This window comes from Trachypithecus francoisi, unplaced genomic scaffold (genome assembly GCF_009764315.1).
Source record: "Trachypithecus francoisi isolate TF-2019V2 unplaced genomic scaffold, Tfra_2.0 Lachesis_group12, whole genome shotgun sequence".
Taxonomy (NCBI): Eukaryota; Metazoa; Chordata; class Mammalia; order Primates; family Cercopithecidae; genus Trachypithecus; species Trachypithecus francoisi.
In genome coordinates this window covers 26,148,126-26,167,149 of record NW_022681457.1, presented here as the reverse complement: position 1 = coordinate 26,167,149, position 19,024 = coordinate 26,148,126, and the positions used below count along the sequence as shown (strand labels likewise).

General features: G+C 39.8%; 1 protein-coding gene across 2 annotated transcripts in view; it reads right to left on the bottom strand.

The window, feature by feature from the left end:
• The window catches only part of CACHD1 (cache domain containing 1), a 228,276-nt gene that overhangs the window by 89,572 nt on the left and 119,680 nt on the right, over positions 1-19,024 (bottom strand). For both annotated transcript variants that reach the window (XM_033225155.1, XM_033225156.1), the window contains exon 4: positions 3,836-3,942. In XM_033225155.1, coding sequence (XP_033081046.1) covers positions 3,836-3,942 — 107 coding nt within the window. The remainder of the gene's footprint in view (positions 1-3,835; positions 3,943-19,024) is intronic.

Here is a 19,024-nt window from a genome sequence, read left to right as displayed (position 1 = left end):
CCTCATGATTTTAGTACTATCAATACATGATGAATCTCTAGCCTTGGTTGTTCCCTAGACTGCAGACTTACATGCCCAACTGCTTATGAGGCCCTTTACTTAGATATCCAACAAGCATCTCAAACGTAACTTTTAATAACCTGCCTCTCACATAAACCTGTTCTTCTCCCAGCATTCCCCATCACAGTAAATGACAACTCTGTCCTTCTCCTTATAAGGCCAAGGATCTTAAAAGTCCTTCTGGACCTCTCTCTCACTCTCATATACCCAGTCCCCCATCCTGCCCACTATCCAATGGACCAGCAAATCCTACCGATTCTATCTTCAAAGCATATTCAGAATTCAACTGCTTCTCACCACCTCCACTGTCACTGCACTATTAATACTATTATCGTCTGCCCCCTGGATTTTGGAGTAACTTTCTAAGTTGCCTTCCCCTACTTCTACCTTTGCCTTGTCCGGTCTAGTCTCGGCTCAGTAAACCTTTTTACCTAAGTCAAATAATGTCACTTCTCTGTGTAACTCCCCCACCACATGATGGCTTTCTATCTAATTCAGAGCAAAAGCTAAAGTCCTTATAACTGCCAGTAAAATAAGGCTCTTGGTGACCTGGCCCCTGACTGCCTCTCTGGCCTAATTACTCCCAGCTCTTTCACACCACCACAGTTACGGTGGCCATCCTGCAGTTTCCAAGCACACCAAACAGTCACCCAATTCAAGGTATTTGTCCCAGATATGCTGCCCCCAGATAAACTCAGTCTACAATCCCACTTACTCAGATCTCACCCACAAACCCTCAGATGAAATAGTAAGTCGTCTTCTCCTTCCCCCGACAGCCAACCGTATTCCCTATGTCTCATCTCTGCTTTACTTTTCCTTGATAGCATTCATCATCTTCTAACATACCACTTATTTCTCTGTCTCCTGGCTCCTGGCCTCCAGATTATAAGCCCTCTGTGTGTGTGTGTGTGTGTGTGTGTGTGTGTGTGTCACAGCTCCTGACCTAGAACAAAAAGGAGTACTTACTATGCAGAAGGCATTTAATAAATATTTGTCAAATGACTTGTAGCTGTACTTATTCCTTCCACTTAACAGGTAGGAGGCCATTCTTCCAGGTTATGGCCATATACTAGAGAGGTCATTCACCAGATTCCCCTGTGTAAACTCCCCCCATGGCCTTCTAACTCATTCAGAGCAAAAGTTAAAGTCCATAACCTAGAAGAAAGGCCTATGTATTCACTAAGAAAAAGTAACACTACTTCTAACTATGAAGGCAGATCTCAACAATGTGCTCATTATCAGAAACAATACAATAAATAGTAAAATAAGGCAATGAGGATGAGGCCCTGGTTGCCACAGCCTCCAGATCCTCCAAGATCTGACTCACTGAGGTGGGTGGTTCTGGCAGTGGACCATTATTCTGGACCCCAAGTGAGCACACCTCACCCTCAGTCTGCCCAAGCCTGCCCTTTCCTATTGTCAGTCACACAGCCAGGAGGTTAATGGAGCTTCTAGAATCTCAATACCAGACTTAGGATCTATCATTGGAAATATGTTAAGGAAGGTGCTGTCTACTAGAAAGGAGTGAAAATGCATTTCAAAGTAGTCCATAATTCCTTCTTGTTTTATTTTTTTCCCTGATTATAAAAACAACAAATGTTTAATTTAAAATTAAGAAAATTAATAAGGAAGTAAAAATATCTCAGTTTCATCATTAAAAAATAACTATTAACATTTAAGTGTGATCCATCTGGATCTTATATAAATACACACTAATTTTTAAAAGTTAATTATTGTATAAATGCACACTAATTCTTAAATCTCGGCCAGGTGCACTGGCTCATGCCTGTAATCCCAGTACTTTGGGAGGCCGAGGTGGGTGCATCACCTGAATTTAGGAGTTCGAGACCAGCCTGGCCAACATGGTGAAACCCTATCTCTACTAAAAATATAAAAATTAGCTGATTGGTGGTGGGTGTAATCCCAGCTACTTGGGAGGCTGAGGCAGGAGAATCGCTTGAACCCAGAAGGCGGAGCTTGCAGTGAGCCAAGATTGCACCACTGCACTCCAGCCTGGGCGACAGAGCAAGACTCTGTCTTTAAAAAAAAAAAAAAAAAAAAAAAAGCTGGGTGAGGTGGCTCATGCCCGTAATCCCAGTACTTTGGAAGGCCGAGGGGGGTGGACCACAAGGTTAGGAGTTCGAGACCAGCCTATCCAACATGGTGAAATCCCATCTCTACAAAAATACAAAAACTAGCTAGGTGTGGTGGTGGGCACCTGTAATCCCAGCTACTTGGGAGGCTGAGGCAGGAGAATTGCTTGAACCTGGGAGGCAGGGGTTGCAGTGAGCCGTGATCATGCCACTGCACTCCAGCCTGGGTGACACAGCAAGACTCCATCTCAAAGAAAAAACAAAAACAAAAACAAAAAAACCCATGAGTTACCATGACTTGTAAAAAACTTAACTACATACAATGTTGGATTACAGTATGTATTTCTGGAACACTTATATCTGATCCTATTCAAAGATTGCTATTTCAAGTCTTTAGACCCAGAAACATCTCTTGTGTACCTAGGAATGTTTTAGGGAAAAAAACGGAATTTGGGAACCTGGAGACTCAAGTTCCACCTTTGCACCCTGTGCAAGTTGTGGAATCCTCCCCGTTAATTTATCTCCCCATTCCATGCCCTTGTCTACCCTCTTTTGTTATTTTTGTAATGAAAACCATTCTCATTTAGCTTCCCTTCTAGTAGTAAACCTCACTTGCTGCAGAGGGTTCCAGATGATCTGACCAATGAAAAAAGATATGCCTAGTAGATTTAGGTTGGATCATTTATCTAGCAGCTATAGTTTTATTATGCCTAAGAAACATGCAACTTACAGCTTGTTCTTTTCAGACCTAATAGATTACATGATTTGTGTATACAATTCCCAAAGACTACAATTTCTGCCCCACTGGAGCCCTAAAAGTAAATATTCTGGTCCTCTGCCTTTCTCTTCGGCTTTATGTGTCTACAACAGACCTGGAATTTGGGAAGTATAGTTCTTCATGTTTAAGGATGCTTTGTCTTTCCAGCAATAAGGAAAGTCTTAGGAGGTTCCTGTGCTTTAGATTTTTTTCTTGGTAAAATCTGAGGATTGGAGATGGTATTATTTCTCAAGTTTCTTGCAGCTCTTAAACAGTGAAGCCTCTAGGTTCTGAGATACATCAATCAACAAGAGTACATGAGACAAAAAGAGAAATAAGGAGTGGAACCCTAGGGCAAAAAAGTGGAGATATCAGGTCACTTTGGAGCTATCAGTAGTTATATATAAGTACAAATACTCAGTCGTTATTAACACTGCCTTCAGCTGAGTTCCAATGAGAACAGGAAGAAAGTTCAACCTTGGTATACAGTATTATGGCCCTAAGTTTATTAGTAGAAAAGTTCTTACAACATCCTTCCAGAAAAATCCCAAAACAGATTAAAAATTATAACTAGGGAAAGTAAAGAACATCCAATACCTCCTATTACAAAGATAACAGGGTCTCTAAAATAACCTTTAAAATAACAGATGTAAAATTCACGAAAAATGAGTTAACAGATTGAAGAGCATAAAAAGGTAGTTGGCATGTACCATATATATAGCTATCTAGTAGAAGCTTAAGATGTAAGCTTGATTTTTTTTTCCCTCTCCCTCTCTTGAGGGTTAACTTTCCAGCAAGAAATACTCAATCTTAAGTATGTAATACTTCTCTTCAAAAATTAAAAAAAAAATTTGAAGCAACATATTTATTCAACTTGAATGTGGTAGAATACAGTTCATCTTTGTAAAACCAACGGATTACTGACCTGAATTTAAGTCTCGTCCTGGATTGAAGGCCCGGCTATTAACAGTAGTAGAAAGTCGATCACAACTAATTGTTCTAGACACATTGGTATTAAAGCTTCCATCGAACCTGAAACAATAGGAGAGAATGAGCAATACTTATTCAGTCCAGAAAAACCAACCAACAAAAATAATGATTTACATTGTGTACAAGATAGATCAGCCCATAAACAGTACAACTGTGATTTAGATTTAAATATTCAAAAAAAATTTCAGAATTGGGGGAGGGGCAGGGGGACACCTGCATCCAGAAGGTTTTAGAAATCAAATTCAATTCCAAGATAAAAACAAACAACCATTCTTCAAATCAACTTTTCTCCAATAAACTTAAGTCAGTACTATTGATAAAATCATACAGAAAATAGATGACAAAATTCAAAACAGAGCTACAAAAAAAAAAAAATCAGATGGGTGCTCTGACGTTACATGTAAAACAGAATTCTTTAAATTATCCTATTGGAAAACCAATGACCAAGTACAAAAATAGACAGTCGTGAAGGATAAAGAATGGGTGTGGAGTAGGAATGGTCTAGATGTGAAACCCTGCTCTGTCACTATCAGAAAGATTATTCATTTTTTCTGGGTCTCAGTTTTCTTATCTGAAAAAGATAATAAAACTTATTTTCCAGAGCCATAAAAAAATTAAACATAATGTATGGAAGTTCCTCTCATAGTACATGACACATAGCTTGTACCTGCTAGACTGTCAAGCAAATAAGGCAAAATCTTTTCATTTCCAGTGGTAGTGTAATGCTAGTACTAGAGCTAGAACAATACTATTATTCTAGCTAGTAGCTGATCAATAAATATTAGTGGAATCAATGATCCATTGCTATAGCAGACAACAATCTGAAAGAATATAATAGGAAAACATACCAGCTTATTTACATATAGTCATTAAGAGTATTTTTAAGGCCGGGCGCGGTGGCTCAAGTCTGTAATCCCAGCACCTTCAGAGGCCGAGACGGGCGGATCACGAGGTCAGGAGATCGAGACCATCCTGGCTAACATGGTGAAACCCCGGCTGTACTAAAAATACAAAAAACTAGCTGGGCGAGGTGGCGGGCGCCTGTAGTCCCAGCTACTCCGGAGGCTGAGGCAGGAGAATGGTGTAAACCAGGGAGGTGGAGCTTGCAGTGAGCTGAGATCCGGCCACTGCACTCCAGCCCGGGTGACAGAGCAAGACTCCGTCTCAAAAAAAAAAAAAAAAAGAGTATTTTTAAGTGAATTTCATCCAGGAGTAACAAAAGTGAAGGATCTTGAACTTCTGAGTAAACTATTTAGGATTTCAGATCCTGAGAGGACTCAAAGTTTGTAAGAGATCCCCAAATAAATGCAACATGAAATGAGGTTTTTAAAACTTTGTGTTAAAATGTAAACTTCAGGAACCACTAATGCAACTCCATGAACCCAAATAGAGAAGCTCTAAAGCTAGGAGAAACATTCCTAGAAAGCAGTATCCATTTGACCACTGGCATGAACTTTAAAATCTGTTGATGACATCTCCTAACACATAAGAACTATTACATGGAACTGATCGCACAAGCAAGGGGACTAGGTTTTCACACGGTATGTTGGTTCAAACAGCAAAAGCTAAAAACAGTCTTGTTTTATTTCATATCATCTCAAAGAAGGAGATAGCTGGATTTTAAGAGACTGTTAGTCCAGGCTCTAACCTAGTGCAGAGTTACACTGACAATGTCAACTGTGCCTTAAAGGACACAGTTGCTTCATCAACGTGGCTGCCCTTCCTTGGACCTACTCCAGTTTGTCTAGACGAGAAGACTGCTGCCTCAGAAGCCACAGATGGAGGGAAAAGAAGAGATTAATACAGCAGCAGCTGCTGTGTCCATGCTGGCAAGGCACTATCACTACAACCTCACTTCTCTCTAAGCTATAGCTGGCCACACTAAGTCTATTCCCTCCCAGACATTTTTATAAAGGGAGAGATAATAGTTTAGGCTTTGTGGGCCATAAAGACTGTTGCAACTGCTCTGCCATTGTAGTGTGAGAGCAGCCACTGAAAATAAATAAAAGATTGAGTATGGCTGTGTTCCAATAAAACTTAATTTTCAAAAACAGGTGGTATTCCAGACCTGTTTCATCACTGCTGCTCTAGACCAGGGCAATCCAAGAGAAGTCTCTGGGATGATGAACATGTATTATTTTTGCACTGTCTGACATGTTAGACACATGTGGCTACTGAGTATTTGAAATGTGGCTAGCATAACAGAGACACTACATTTTCTACTTTATTTCATCTTAATTTGTAAATAGTCACTGAAGAATGGCTACCATATTGGACAACGGAAGGCTGGAAGGTTCTCCTGATTACTTGTCTAGTAATCCTTCAGGCCTCTGTTCATGTATCCCTTCTTCAGAAAGGCCTATCCTGATTGTGACGACTTCCCAAGTCTATGTTAAATGCCTCCATATTCTGTCAAGGCATGTGCCATAATTTTAAATTTACAGTTCTATTCATGATTTTTATAGATCAGGTTCCATAAATAGACAAGAGTGCCACGAAGGTAGGCACCATGTCTTGTTGATTTTGTTCACCACTGCATATATTGCTTAGCATTGTTCTGGTCATAAGTAGGTGCTCATATTAATTGGTCTTTTATGACCATCCACACCATCCAGGGTGCCTAGTCCTGTTCTGGGCTCCCCTGAAGACTCCAAGAAATCTTAGCAAGTGAGGACCATGACTCAGTTGAATGGTTACAATACTGAAAGTCTAGCTACTTCAGAACCACCTGGGATGCATGTTGGAATGCAGATTCCTGGGATCCACTGTTAGAGAGTCTGATTTAGTGAGTCTGGGGTAAGGGCAAGGAATCTGACTTTCACAGGCTCTGGAGGAATGAGAAGTGCCTTCCAATCCTGCTATGCAGATTCTTTTAGAAATAAAGCAAAGGAATGGCTTTCTGCATGAGCACAGGTACTTTCCTGCATGACTCAAAGAGACCGAAGACACACAGGATCTTCCGAATGGATTTAGATCAAGAGCACAGGGTAGTTCCGAGGTATGTATGCAGCTCACATCTGGACTTTGCTGTCCAAGTTATGAACCCTTTCTCCTACCCATTTCACAGTTGAGAAAAATGACACCAAAGACCGCATAGCAAGTCAGGGACCTAAGAGAGACTTGAACCCATCACTCAACTCCTTTCCAGAGACAAACCACATACGATTCCGCATAAGTGATACGTAAAGAAGAACTTGCAACTCAAGAGGGTTACTGACAAATCTTCCCAGGAAATGTGTAAACCCGCAGAGAGCCTTTGTCTATCTGGATTAAGTCTCCACAGACAGCACCTCGCTTTCAGCATTACCCCTTGAGAGAGCTGAAGTCCAATGCTGAGGATACATAGATTTTTCTGGACCTTTGTGAAACGCAAGCTGGCTCGTGGGACCAGGGACATCAGGCAACTATTATTATAGGTTGTTTTACTTCCTTTGCTGAAGAGATCATTTGCAAAAGCATTAGAGAAAACATTTTCATAACAATAAAAATGACAGTGACTCATTAACAAAAGTAGGTGCTTGATAAACATTTCTCCATCATAAAACAGTTTCACGACATGGTACTTGTCAACAATAATCTACGGGACCTTCTCTTCCCACCATCTCCTATCCTACACTTCTAACCAAACTGGCCCTTCCCTATGTGCTCTTCTGTTCAACCCCAATTGTGACGCTCTCCAGTGTCCACTCCACTCATTCTTCAAAGCCCAGCTCAACTCTTCTTTCAAATTTCTCCCTAGTACTGGCCCATGATGAGTCCTTCCTCCTCCAAGCTGACTAGTGCCATTCTGCTTCTTAACTATATGCTTGTGTCTTCTTCCTATTTTTCTTGTTTTGTAATCAAACAGCATAATATCACAGTCCTATCCATTAGATACAGAATTTTTTTTTTTTTTTTTAAGATTCTGCTTATACCAACAAAACACTAATCAATTGTCTTAGTCCATTTGGACTGTAAACTAGGTGGTTCATGAACAACAGAAATTCATTTCTCACAGGTCTGGAGGCTGGGAAGTCCATGATTAAGGTACTGGCAGATTTAGTGTCTGGTGAGGGGCCACTTTCTGGTTCACAGACGTGGCCTTTTCACTGTGTCCTCAGTGACAGGGGCAAGGCAGTTCTCTGGGACCTCTTTTGTAAAGGCACTAATGCCATTCATGGGGGCTCTGCCTTCATGATCTAATCATTTCCCAAAGGCCCCTCCTCCTAATAGGATCGTGTTGGTGATTAGTTTCCAACACATAAATTTGGGAGGGAGAAGGCAAATATTGAGACCACTGCATCAATAAAATTTATAAATAAGATTCATTCTTTGGGAGGCCGAGGCGGGTGGATCACAAGGTCAGGAGATCGAGACCATCCTGGCTAACATGGTTAAACCCCGTCTCTACTAAAAATACAAAAAATTAGCCAGGCGTGGTGGCAGGCGCCTGTAGTCCCAGTTATTCAGGAGGCTGAGGCAGGAGAATGGCGTGAACCCGGGAGGCGGAGCTTACAGTGAGCCGAGATCATGCCAATGCACTCCAGCCTGGGCAACAGAGTAAGACTCCATCTCAAAAAAATAAATAAATACAAATAAGATTTATTATAAATAATGAACAAATTATATTACTCATTTTGCCTTCCCCCTATACCAAATAAATGTGTGTTACATGGGGGTGAAATGCCAAAAAGTTTTATCATGGAACCCCTATTTGACTAAACCCTACCCATGTAGCTCTTTAATTCTGAATTCTCTCTAAAACCTTTTATGCTCTTGAGAAATTTTAGCTTCCCCCAATGGTACTGTAGGTTACTGGAGGATTTATATTTTTCTCTCATGTCTAGCACAGTTGCTGGAAGGTGGGGCATTCCATAAATTCTTACTGGTTGACTGACTAACGAGAAAGGGCAGAGTTAAGTCACCAGAAAGCTCTGGGCATTTTATTTCATAATATTCATTGAACATCTACTATATTTCCTAAGAGTCTCAACTGCCGTGAGTTCTCTCACATATGTTGAATTTCAGCCGTGCAGCATTCACTCGCCAGTCAAGTTAGCATGAAAAGCCTAGAAATCAACCTCACTCTGCTGCTTTTCTCACTACCACTGATGTGCCAGTCAGATGAAGAAGGAGGTGTCAACAGGGGCTTAAGATATACAGGGCTGGTGGACCGGCTAGGTTAGCAGGAATAACTACTGGAAGCACAAGTGAAGAGTGCTTATCTTTCTACCCTTCACTAACACTCTAACCCCTACTGCTTTTTCTGGACTCCAGACTCCACACATAGGGGTAACACATGCTCAGTCATCCTTGTTACTTTAGCTACCTCTGGTCCCCAGAGGAAGAGTCACCTTGCCGAAGACAGGAATGCATTTTATGCCCATATGCCTTTGAGAAAAGTGACTTATAAAAAGAAACATGCTATTCGCCCTGAGTTGGAGAATGTTGGAAATATAAAGCTCATACTTAAGACACTTTATAAAAACATGTCACTTATTCTTAGGGGTTACCTAAAAGATTTTTCATTAAGAAGTACATTAGCTGCCAGTCACATTTATACAATTTCGGGTTTACGGAAAGGCCAAGAAGTGGTAAAATCATAGATTTTCATACAAAATGAATAGGCAAATCAACTTAAGAGGTTTGGTTTGCTTCATTCCTCATGCCTGTGCTTTCAAAAAGTTAGTAATGACAATAGAAATTACTGATATAAATCTCCTTTACACTCCAACTCTAAAAAAGGAGATAATGGATTGTAGCTGCATTCTATACTCATTTTCATGAGATAAAACCAGTGCCTGAAATTCAGTTTCAAGAGAAACAACTCCATCTCTCCAACCCCTGTAAGTTAAAAAAAAAAAAAAAAAACTTCCTTCTGGATTTACTTTCATGAACAACTGATCGAAACTGCATCCCGAGGGAGAAAACAGAACTGTGACTCCCACTTTGATCTCTTCCCCATGGAGAAATTCACTCCCTGCCTGGCTTGCAAGATGTTCATTTGATTGACGTTTGCTCTGATGTGCAAACCGCTTTGAACTTCAGACATTTAATTCCCATCAGGCTGCAGTCATTTTTATTCTCCTTCAACAGGATTTACAAGCAGGAGATCAGCAAATGTAGAAGATAAAATAAATTTGCAGAAGCTTTGAATCTTACATCAAAACAGTGTTCAAGTGAGTTCCAATTGGATTTCATTCAGCCTCGATTCACAGTGTAAATCAACTTTTCAGTGGAGTCCCAGTTTAGAAAGAAAGAGATATAAAAGACCCCACCTCCCCCACCCTCCCATCCCCCCACCAGTTGGGGTTTACTTCCTTTCTTAGTCTTTGTTTAAATTTCCTAGGGAAGGTAATTTGCCAGGCAAATCACTCAGAAACCTGGGTTTTTCTCAGTATTTCCAGAGAAGTCTGCCTCATTTATCACATAGCACATAAAAATCACACCCACAGTGTCGGTTCCAAGGGCAGTGATGAAATGTGGAATTGTTCATGGATGAGTTTTTTAGGTAATGATTAAAAAGCAAATCCCTGTGGAAACTGATCATTAAGTCCACACACAAAGCCAATGTAATGATAGCTAATAGGGTAGAGAATATTCTTTACTTGTTTGCTTGTTTTTAATCACTGCTAAAATGCTGAGATAAGTGCAAAAGGTTTAAAAAAAATCATTTCTTCTGAAAGCAAAACTTGGTATCTGATCAGAAGTGGGTATGGAAGAAATGCTGAGAGGCTTCCAAGGGGAGTTCACAACACAAGCGGGCCTTTGCTGTGAGTGCCACTGAATTACCAAGCTTTGTTTTTAGAACAGCACACGTTTTTCTGCAAAACAAAGGCGGTGAAAACCCTTCACTAGTAGCTGCAGGAGCTGCTAAAGGAAGGTTCTGGACACTGGGAAACACTCAGGCCTACTAGGCCCCGGGGCCCTAGTAACAGCCTCACAGGGTCTGGTTTACTGTGATATGACACGGACACATATCTCTTCACCTCCATTCAACCAGGTTCCTGCTCATTCTTTCTGGGAAGCATCTGCTCTCCAAATATTTGAGCAACACCAGTTGAAAAGAATTAAACAAGAACCTCCTTATCGTCCACTTAACCACCCATAAGAATAAAGTTAAACAAAGAAAGAGCTAAGATAAAAATCAAACATCTGCAATGGCAAATATTTAAACTCTGTTTGAATGGTAGAGGAAAGGGGCAAGAGCAGGATCACTTCAAAAAGGAACTATCACATTTATAAAGTAAATAATACTCAACCCCCCCCTCGACTGAGTTTACTTATTCAAACACCTAAATAAATGGGCCAACCAAAAAGCTGTCAAATAACATGTAATCACATTCCGAGAAATAGTTTTTCCTTGCATCACTGCAGAGATTGGGGTGATAAGTCACATTCTTTTTTTCTTATCAGTAATAAGGATTAAACCTTCAGGGTTCAGCAACTCAGCCAGTGGAAACAAGGGCTGGTTTCAAATGCCCTTGGAAGGTAAGATTTTCAGAGCAATAAAGTGTCTCCTTCTCTATTAAGTCTAAGCATGACACAGACCAACCATATTTCTTTTTCGCCATTTCCCTATCACAACAGACTATGGAGATAAGGGCCTGCTATAACCTTGTGTCTCACTTCCATATTCAAAAGATGGTATTATCATTCAATTCACTTTCTTATAAAAGCTTGGAAAATTGCACAGGTGATATCTAGGGTGGATTGGAAGTGGGCGCACAACCACATTAAACATTTATCCTTATCTTCCTCATCACTAGGCTGGACGGGGGGCACAAGAAGATGGGTATCTGGAAAAATCAAAGAGAGAACAGGCTGGGGAGAGCAGCTTGGTGGGGTCTGCAGGCTGCCTCTCTGCCATTCCATAGCACCCCTGTCCATCCTGCCACTTGACCTCTAATAGGGACTTGACACACTTGACAGTTATTTATTTATACACCCTTCTCCTTTGCTTGGTAGACACAAAGGGAGAGGTCTTTTCTTATGTTTCTTTATACCCAGGGCCTAGCTCAGAGTCTCCTTGTGAGGAGCAAAAGTTTCGTCAATGTCTGCCGGATAAATACACATAGAAAGCCTAAGAGGCTGAGATTTCCCAGGACTAGAGACCAGAGACTGTAAATTGGGTATGTTCTCTCCCCTCACACACACTGATATTTAGTACACAGCAGACAACTGTGAGTGGTATGACACAGACACAAAAGAGAGGCACTAACAACTAAGAGTTAGCAGATGACCTTGGAGATTAACTGGTTCCATCTACCAGCACACATGCACCGAGGAGGGAAGAGTCCTGTCCACACATCTCCCTGTTCTGTTAAAGAAACAGAAGAATATAAGATGCAGAATACTTATGGCTGATTCTACAAAAGGAATACTATCCCAATATTAACAAGTTAATAAAGCTAGAGTGTAAAGACAGATATCTACATCATCGCACCAGATAAGTCAAGTCCCCAGAAAGAGATTATAGATAGATTTGTAAATCTGGGCCTTCTTTGAAATTGCTTTGGTATTTTTCACAATAAAAATGCACAAAATGGTTTCTGCTTTGCAGCTAAGACAGGTTTTATTTCTTAAAGCTGGTAGAGTCTGCTAGGCAGTTTTCTACAGAGATCAGATTTTAAAAAGAAAGAAAAATCACAAAACCATCTCTATTTAAAATCCCTAAAAGGCAGCTGGTGAAATTCAATAGCATAAGCAGTGAGGCAGGTTTCCCATTCTTCCTTCAATGAAGGTCACACAGAAAAATGCAGGAAGCTAGATTCTCAGCAGATCCAAATGCAGGCACTTTCTGCTACAAGGGTACTCAGGAAGACTCCTAAACATAAAGACATCTATCTAACACACACACACAAGCACACACAGGGAAATGATACAAATTGCTGCAGGTTAGCCAATTTAGAAAGTTTGGAGGGTCATCTAGTAACCTCAAGTAGAATTCTAAGAAAGAATACATAGTTTAGCATTTCACTTGGCAGATGACCCACTCTAATTTTACTACTGGTCAGAGTACCATTAAAAGAAAACAGCATTTGGAATCAGGAAACCTAAATTCCAAACCCAGCTCTCCACTAAGTCCTGCCATAACCTTTCTTTCTTTCTTTTTTTTTTTGAGACGAAGTTTTGCTCATGTTGCCCAGGCTGGAGTGCAATGGCACGATCTCAGCTCACCGCAATGTCCGCCTCCCGGGTTCAAGCGGATTCTCTTACCTCAGCCTCCCAAGTAGCTGGGATCACAGGCGCCCACCATCATGCCCAGCTAATTTTTGTGTTTTTTGTAGAGATGGGGTTTCACCATGTTGGACAGGCTGGTCTCGAACTCCCAACCTCAGATGATCCACACACCTAGGCCTCCCAAAGTGCTGGGATTACCTTGCCATAAACTTTCTAAACCTATTTCCTAATCTGTAAAAGTGGGAATGAGGGAGGTGGGCAGAGACAGTTTCTACCCCACCAGGTTGTTCAGAGGAACATATGAAGAATGTAATGTAAGTAACGTAATGTTTAAAGAACAGGCCTAAGAAAGTATTTCACTGAAGTATAAACATATGTAACTAAGTTTTCATAAATACAAAGCTTTCTGTAATATCTTTGTTAAATGTTGAGCTTACTTAACTCCAGTCCTCTGGTACCAATATCCAGAAAGACCATCTGTAACATTTAGTTGGCCTGCAGGTAATAATAATTTTTAAAGACATTGGAAACGGAAGTGTGAGATAAGGCAGTGAAAATGACTTGAAAGACTAAGACTTGCCATACAACACTTCATGGGCATAAACACAAAACACATCTTCATAGAGAAATAATACGACTTGCAATAAATTTAAACTCAGTTGTTCAGGACCAAGCTTGTCACATTATTTGACCTTGTGACACAGAGATAACAAAGAAACAAAAGTTACAAGCACCTAAGTCACAATATCTTATTTCTCATAAAAACAGTAATAATAAGAAATAAGATGTATATAAGGTTAACATTTTATATCATATTTTCCGTGTGCACTACCTTAAAATTGGGTTAGAAAAAAACAGGAGTTGCCAACTTATGGGTCAGCTGTTATGTCTTGAAACATTCTGTACAAACCTATACATTAACACAACATTAAAAGTAGACACCTCAAATTTCCCTTTTACCTGAACTGCCATGCACATGGACATAGTTATGGGGGTAAAAATATTTGTGGCATGAAAATAAAGAAGTTGTGGGATGAAAATAAAATGCTGCTGCAGGTTAATCTCAGTTGCTTAGCAAACACCTCCCAAGAATGATCTACGTGCAACTCCAAATCAGCATGTTTATACCGGATCCATCATTTTCCTCCTAAAAGTCTTCTTTTGCTCCTAGTTTCACCCTTCAGTTAATAGATTCCCATCTCCTAAAATGCTCAATTTAAAATTTGGAGCTGTCATTTCTAATCTTCCTCCTTACCAAACTCTCCAAGAAAACCTAGTTGCCATATTCCACATATTGTACATCCCTATTTTGACACTCTATATAATGTACCAGCCCCTGGACATCTTTGCTTTTGTACATTTGTCCCTTAAGGTGTCATTACTTTGTCTGTGATTATCTAACTGGCCCAACTTGACAAGCAACTTGCCTTTCTACCATCATTTATTCTTCATTTGCCAACTAATTAATTTACCCAAGACCTGACCACAGCTGTTCCTTGCTTTAAAACTAGTGCTTACTGAGAGAAATTTGTGTAGCTGACCTAGTGCTTCAAGCCCACCATGGTGTTTCTTTTATCCATCGTGCCAGCTGGGTCTTCCACCTCCCCATCCTCAATTGCTGTATGGACACTTGCTGTTTTCTGGTCTGAAGCATTCTTCCCCTAGATCTATCTGTGGAAGTTCTACTCTTCAAGGCCTTGACTACCACTTTTTCACCGAGCTTGAGCATTCGGAGGTCTTTGTTCATAATCTCTTCCTCCTCTAAAAGTCTTTGGATTTCTTTCATGACATTTGCCACAGACTGCCTTAGCTTACTCTACATGTGTCCTATGAGCTCTTGAAGGTACATACTGTGTTATTCATCTTTATCCATCAGACAGTATCTAGTACAATGTCTTATACATTGACTGCCTTGAAGATGGTATAGACAAGTTGAGTTGAAAATGATACCCATGTATGCAGGTATTTGGGAATATATATTCCCAAATATACAAAATGCATATAACAAAATTATTAAGCATAACTGATAACTGAGATAACCAAATCAATATCAAACATGTTTCACATCAGAGCTTGTAATAACACTGTTCAGATTAAAACAATGACTGTTATCAATAGGCAAAAAAGTATTTAATAATATTGTTCAATTTCTGCCCAGAAAGGAAGTAGCTTGTTAATTCTGACAGCATCATAGTGACTGAGACTCAAACACTAAAGACAAAGTCAGTTATGCTACTACAAACTAACTCCTTTGGTAAATATTTATTGAGGGCCTATTTAAGCAAGGTATTGAATACAGTTGTATATGACAGAGTCCCTGAACTAAAGTAACTAAGAAAGATGAGAGAGTACATAAAGAACAAATATGCCTTAGCACCTGGTACCATCACTCTCAGTTACCCAAAATCAACTCAAGAAGTAGGAGCCAACATCCAAGTCCAGGCCTCCTCTTGCTCTCTGCTTACATAAAGGAAATCAGGTAGGTCTTCCAGTTGTTACATGATTAAGAAGTGAAATTCCCTTAAAGTTCAGGTTTCACCATTGTACTCCCTTTCTCAAGAATCATAAATTAATTCCCTCATTCAAGCAATCAATATTTATTGCATGTCTACTATGTGTCAGACCGTAGATATAGAAGCAAGAGAAAGATAGACATTGTTCTTTACTTCACTTATGGAGCCTAAACCCTACTGAACAGAGTTTAAATTCTCTAGCCTAGCATTTGAGGATCCTTACGATCTAATATTGATCCAACTTCTTAGCTGCCTCTTCCATCATTTGCTTCATATACAAGTCCCTCTTCAGTGCTCCTGGTCATTTCTAGGCATGGGATCTCTTCATATTAAGCTTCCTCTCCTGGAAAGCCCTTCCTCCATATCTCCATATATTCAAACCCTTTTCCTGCTTAAATACCCAGCTGAAATATTTCTTCCATAAACCATTCCACAAGCCTTTATTTTTTCAAATGAATGGATGAGTGAGTGATTTAAACTCTGTGAGTCTTGCTGCATATCATCTTTCATCCCCCCATAAGGTTACTCTCAAAAAGATAAAAACAAACTCTCTCATGGAATCCAGAATTTATTAATTTGAGCAGTAGGAAAAGTTGCCTATAATGGCAAATGGCTCCAGTTTAAAAACAAACAAACAAACAAACAACCTTCTAAGGAGTTTGAGGAAAATTAAATCAGTCTTCAAAGTTGGAAGAGTCTCTGAAATATAGTTCAAATTGCTCATTTTACAGTTGAGGAAACTGAGGACCAAAGACTTTAAGTGAACATCCCAAGATTACACGGCAAAGTGGCAGAGTCCAGGCCCATCCACTCTTTGTACTACATGACTCGGGTATAATTTACATCACAACTGAACTTACTGCTTATGATACTTCTTTTGCACCAGAGTAGTTGCAAATAAAATAAAAAGACTTGCCTCTTCTTAGCAATGAGAGAAGCTCATGCTTGAGTTCATTTTAAAAACAAATAATTAAAAAACAAAACAAAACAGAAAAACCCCTTGACTTGAAGCTAAGTCCCTTAAGAATAGAAATTGTATCTTTTAAATCTACTATAAATTCCTAAAGAGCTAAGTACAGGAACCTGAACATTATGGGTCAGCATGTTAATCATCAAAATTAAAAACAACTCTCTGAGTAAGTTACCTCTGGCTCATATGATGTCAATAATACTTAACGAACTTGAAATCCTATTATAGAAATGTATACAACATCTAAATCACGCCACAAAATACACAACCAATTTACAGGGAAAAAAATAATCACTCAAATGCTGAGATTCCTTTCCAGGCAGCTCAGTAACTTTTTTAAGAGAAGCAGTGCAGGAGAGTATGGTAGAAAGTTCTGTAAGTGAGAGTTTAGCCTTCTCTAGTCTAAATGTGAAGGTTAACAAAACCTTAATTTTAACGATAGGTTTAGCAGTATAATTTTCTACCCTTTCCAAAGACAAAAGGGGTAAAAGGGCAGGAGGGATAATTTGGCTGGGCTATGTTACCCGGATAGGTTTGGCCAAACACTATTTTAGATGTTTCTGTGAAGAAAATGTTTTAGATGAGATTAACATTTAAATAATAGGTTATGAGTAAAGTCGATTATTCTCTGTAACATCAGTGGGCCTCATCAATTGAAGGACTTAGTAGAACAACGACAGACATTCCGTAAGCAAGAAGAAATTTCCCTAGCAGACTCCCTTTGAACTCCAACTGCAACTCTTCTTTGAGTCTCCAGCTTCAGCCTACCATGTATTTTGGACTTGTACCTCCACAATCCTAATTCCTAACAATAAATATTCATCTCTCTGTATGTACACACACATACACCCCCTATTGGTTCTACTTCTTTGGAGAACCCTATCTAACACGGTTATAATGGTGCTATTCATGAGAATTATTATGATCAGGAGCCTGTGTTCTTGCATCAGAACCTACGTTAGTTGCTTTGTCTGCAGCACAATACCCTCAAGAGGCTGAATAAGATGGGATTCCTGAAATCATGTAATTCAAGTGGGTGCCAGCTGGAAATGCACTAAATTTGTGTTCTTAGAAGATGAGATGAGTCCTATCTGCCTTCCACAGTGACTATATCAATCTCAGTGGATGCCTCAACTCAAAGAACTCCCTGTAAAATAGCAGGAATCCAATTTGACAATGGTTCCAAGAGTTTCTTCATTTTTGGAATCAGTGAAGCTTTTTAAGTCTCCCCTGAGAGAATTATCTATTCAGCTGAAGTCTTCCAGCTCCAGGTGACTGACTTCAGAGAACCTTGGAAACAAGTTGCTTACTTACTCTAGCTCCATCAGAGCATCGATTTGCTCATCAAGCCAGACATAGATGCCTTAACGTCAGTTCTTACCATGGTTAGTCAATTAACATGCATTAACTAAATGAGGATAACAGCACTGAACCCCACTTGGAGATACAAAAAAGAATAAAAATCTAAATTCATCTTTCCAGTATTTCCTCCCTAGCTTATTCTCCCCTTTGCCCCCTTCTTTTTAAATAAAGACACCAAAAATTAAAAAAAAATAAGAATACCAACAGGTAGTAAAATCTACAGAAGAAATTGGGGAAAGAAATAGATACATCAATTAAGCGATGTGGAAAATAAAATTATTGATCTGGGCCCGGTGTGGTGGCTCATGCCTGTAATCCCAGAACTTTGGGAGGTTGAGGCAGGTGGATCACTTGAGTCCAGGAGTTCGAGACCATCCTGGCCAACACAGTGAAACCCCATCTCTACAAAAATACAAGAATTAGCTAGGTGTGGCATTTTCTTAGTAAGGCAAGATAGGATGTCACTACATGAAAGACCGGGGAATTTCTGACTGACAGCTGTGAATCCAAGTAGACAGAGCATGCATTTGACACCTTTTATTAAGTGCCATAGGTGTTTGGACTCCGTATTCTTGGTACTTAACTGTCTCTACTGATGAAGAATGCAGTAATCACAGCTACTCAGCAGGCTGAGGCATGAGATTGTGCCACTGCACTCCAGACTGGACAACAGAGCGAGACTCTGTCTTAAGAAGAAGAAAAAAAAAGTATTGATTTGTTTATATAAAAACCAAGGATCAGTAGGGCCTGCTGAATAAACAATAGCTTTAGAAGCACACATCAGAATCTCATCTCTGTGGAAGGCTGGGTTTCAGGGATAGCTATTCTTAGTGTTATGCCTAAAGGAGTTATATTCTTTAAAACTTGAGAGAATGAGAATGGACATTTTTAAGTTGGCATAGCAGGGAATGCACATGGATAAGACATTTTTCTTAAGTCAAATCTATTAACATTGTATGGTCTTTTCAGGTCAGGAATTGCAAATTCACATGCTAAGGTGGGCCAAACAGGTGATATAAATCAGGGAAATAGGTTGGGTATAACATATCAGATCAGGAACTCACCCCGTCTTGAAAGGGGAGCTGCTCTTCATGAAAGCAGACCGTTACTAAGCAGC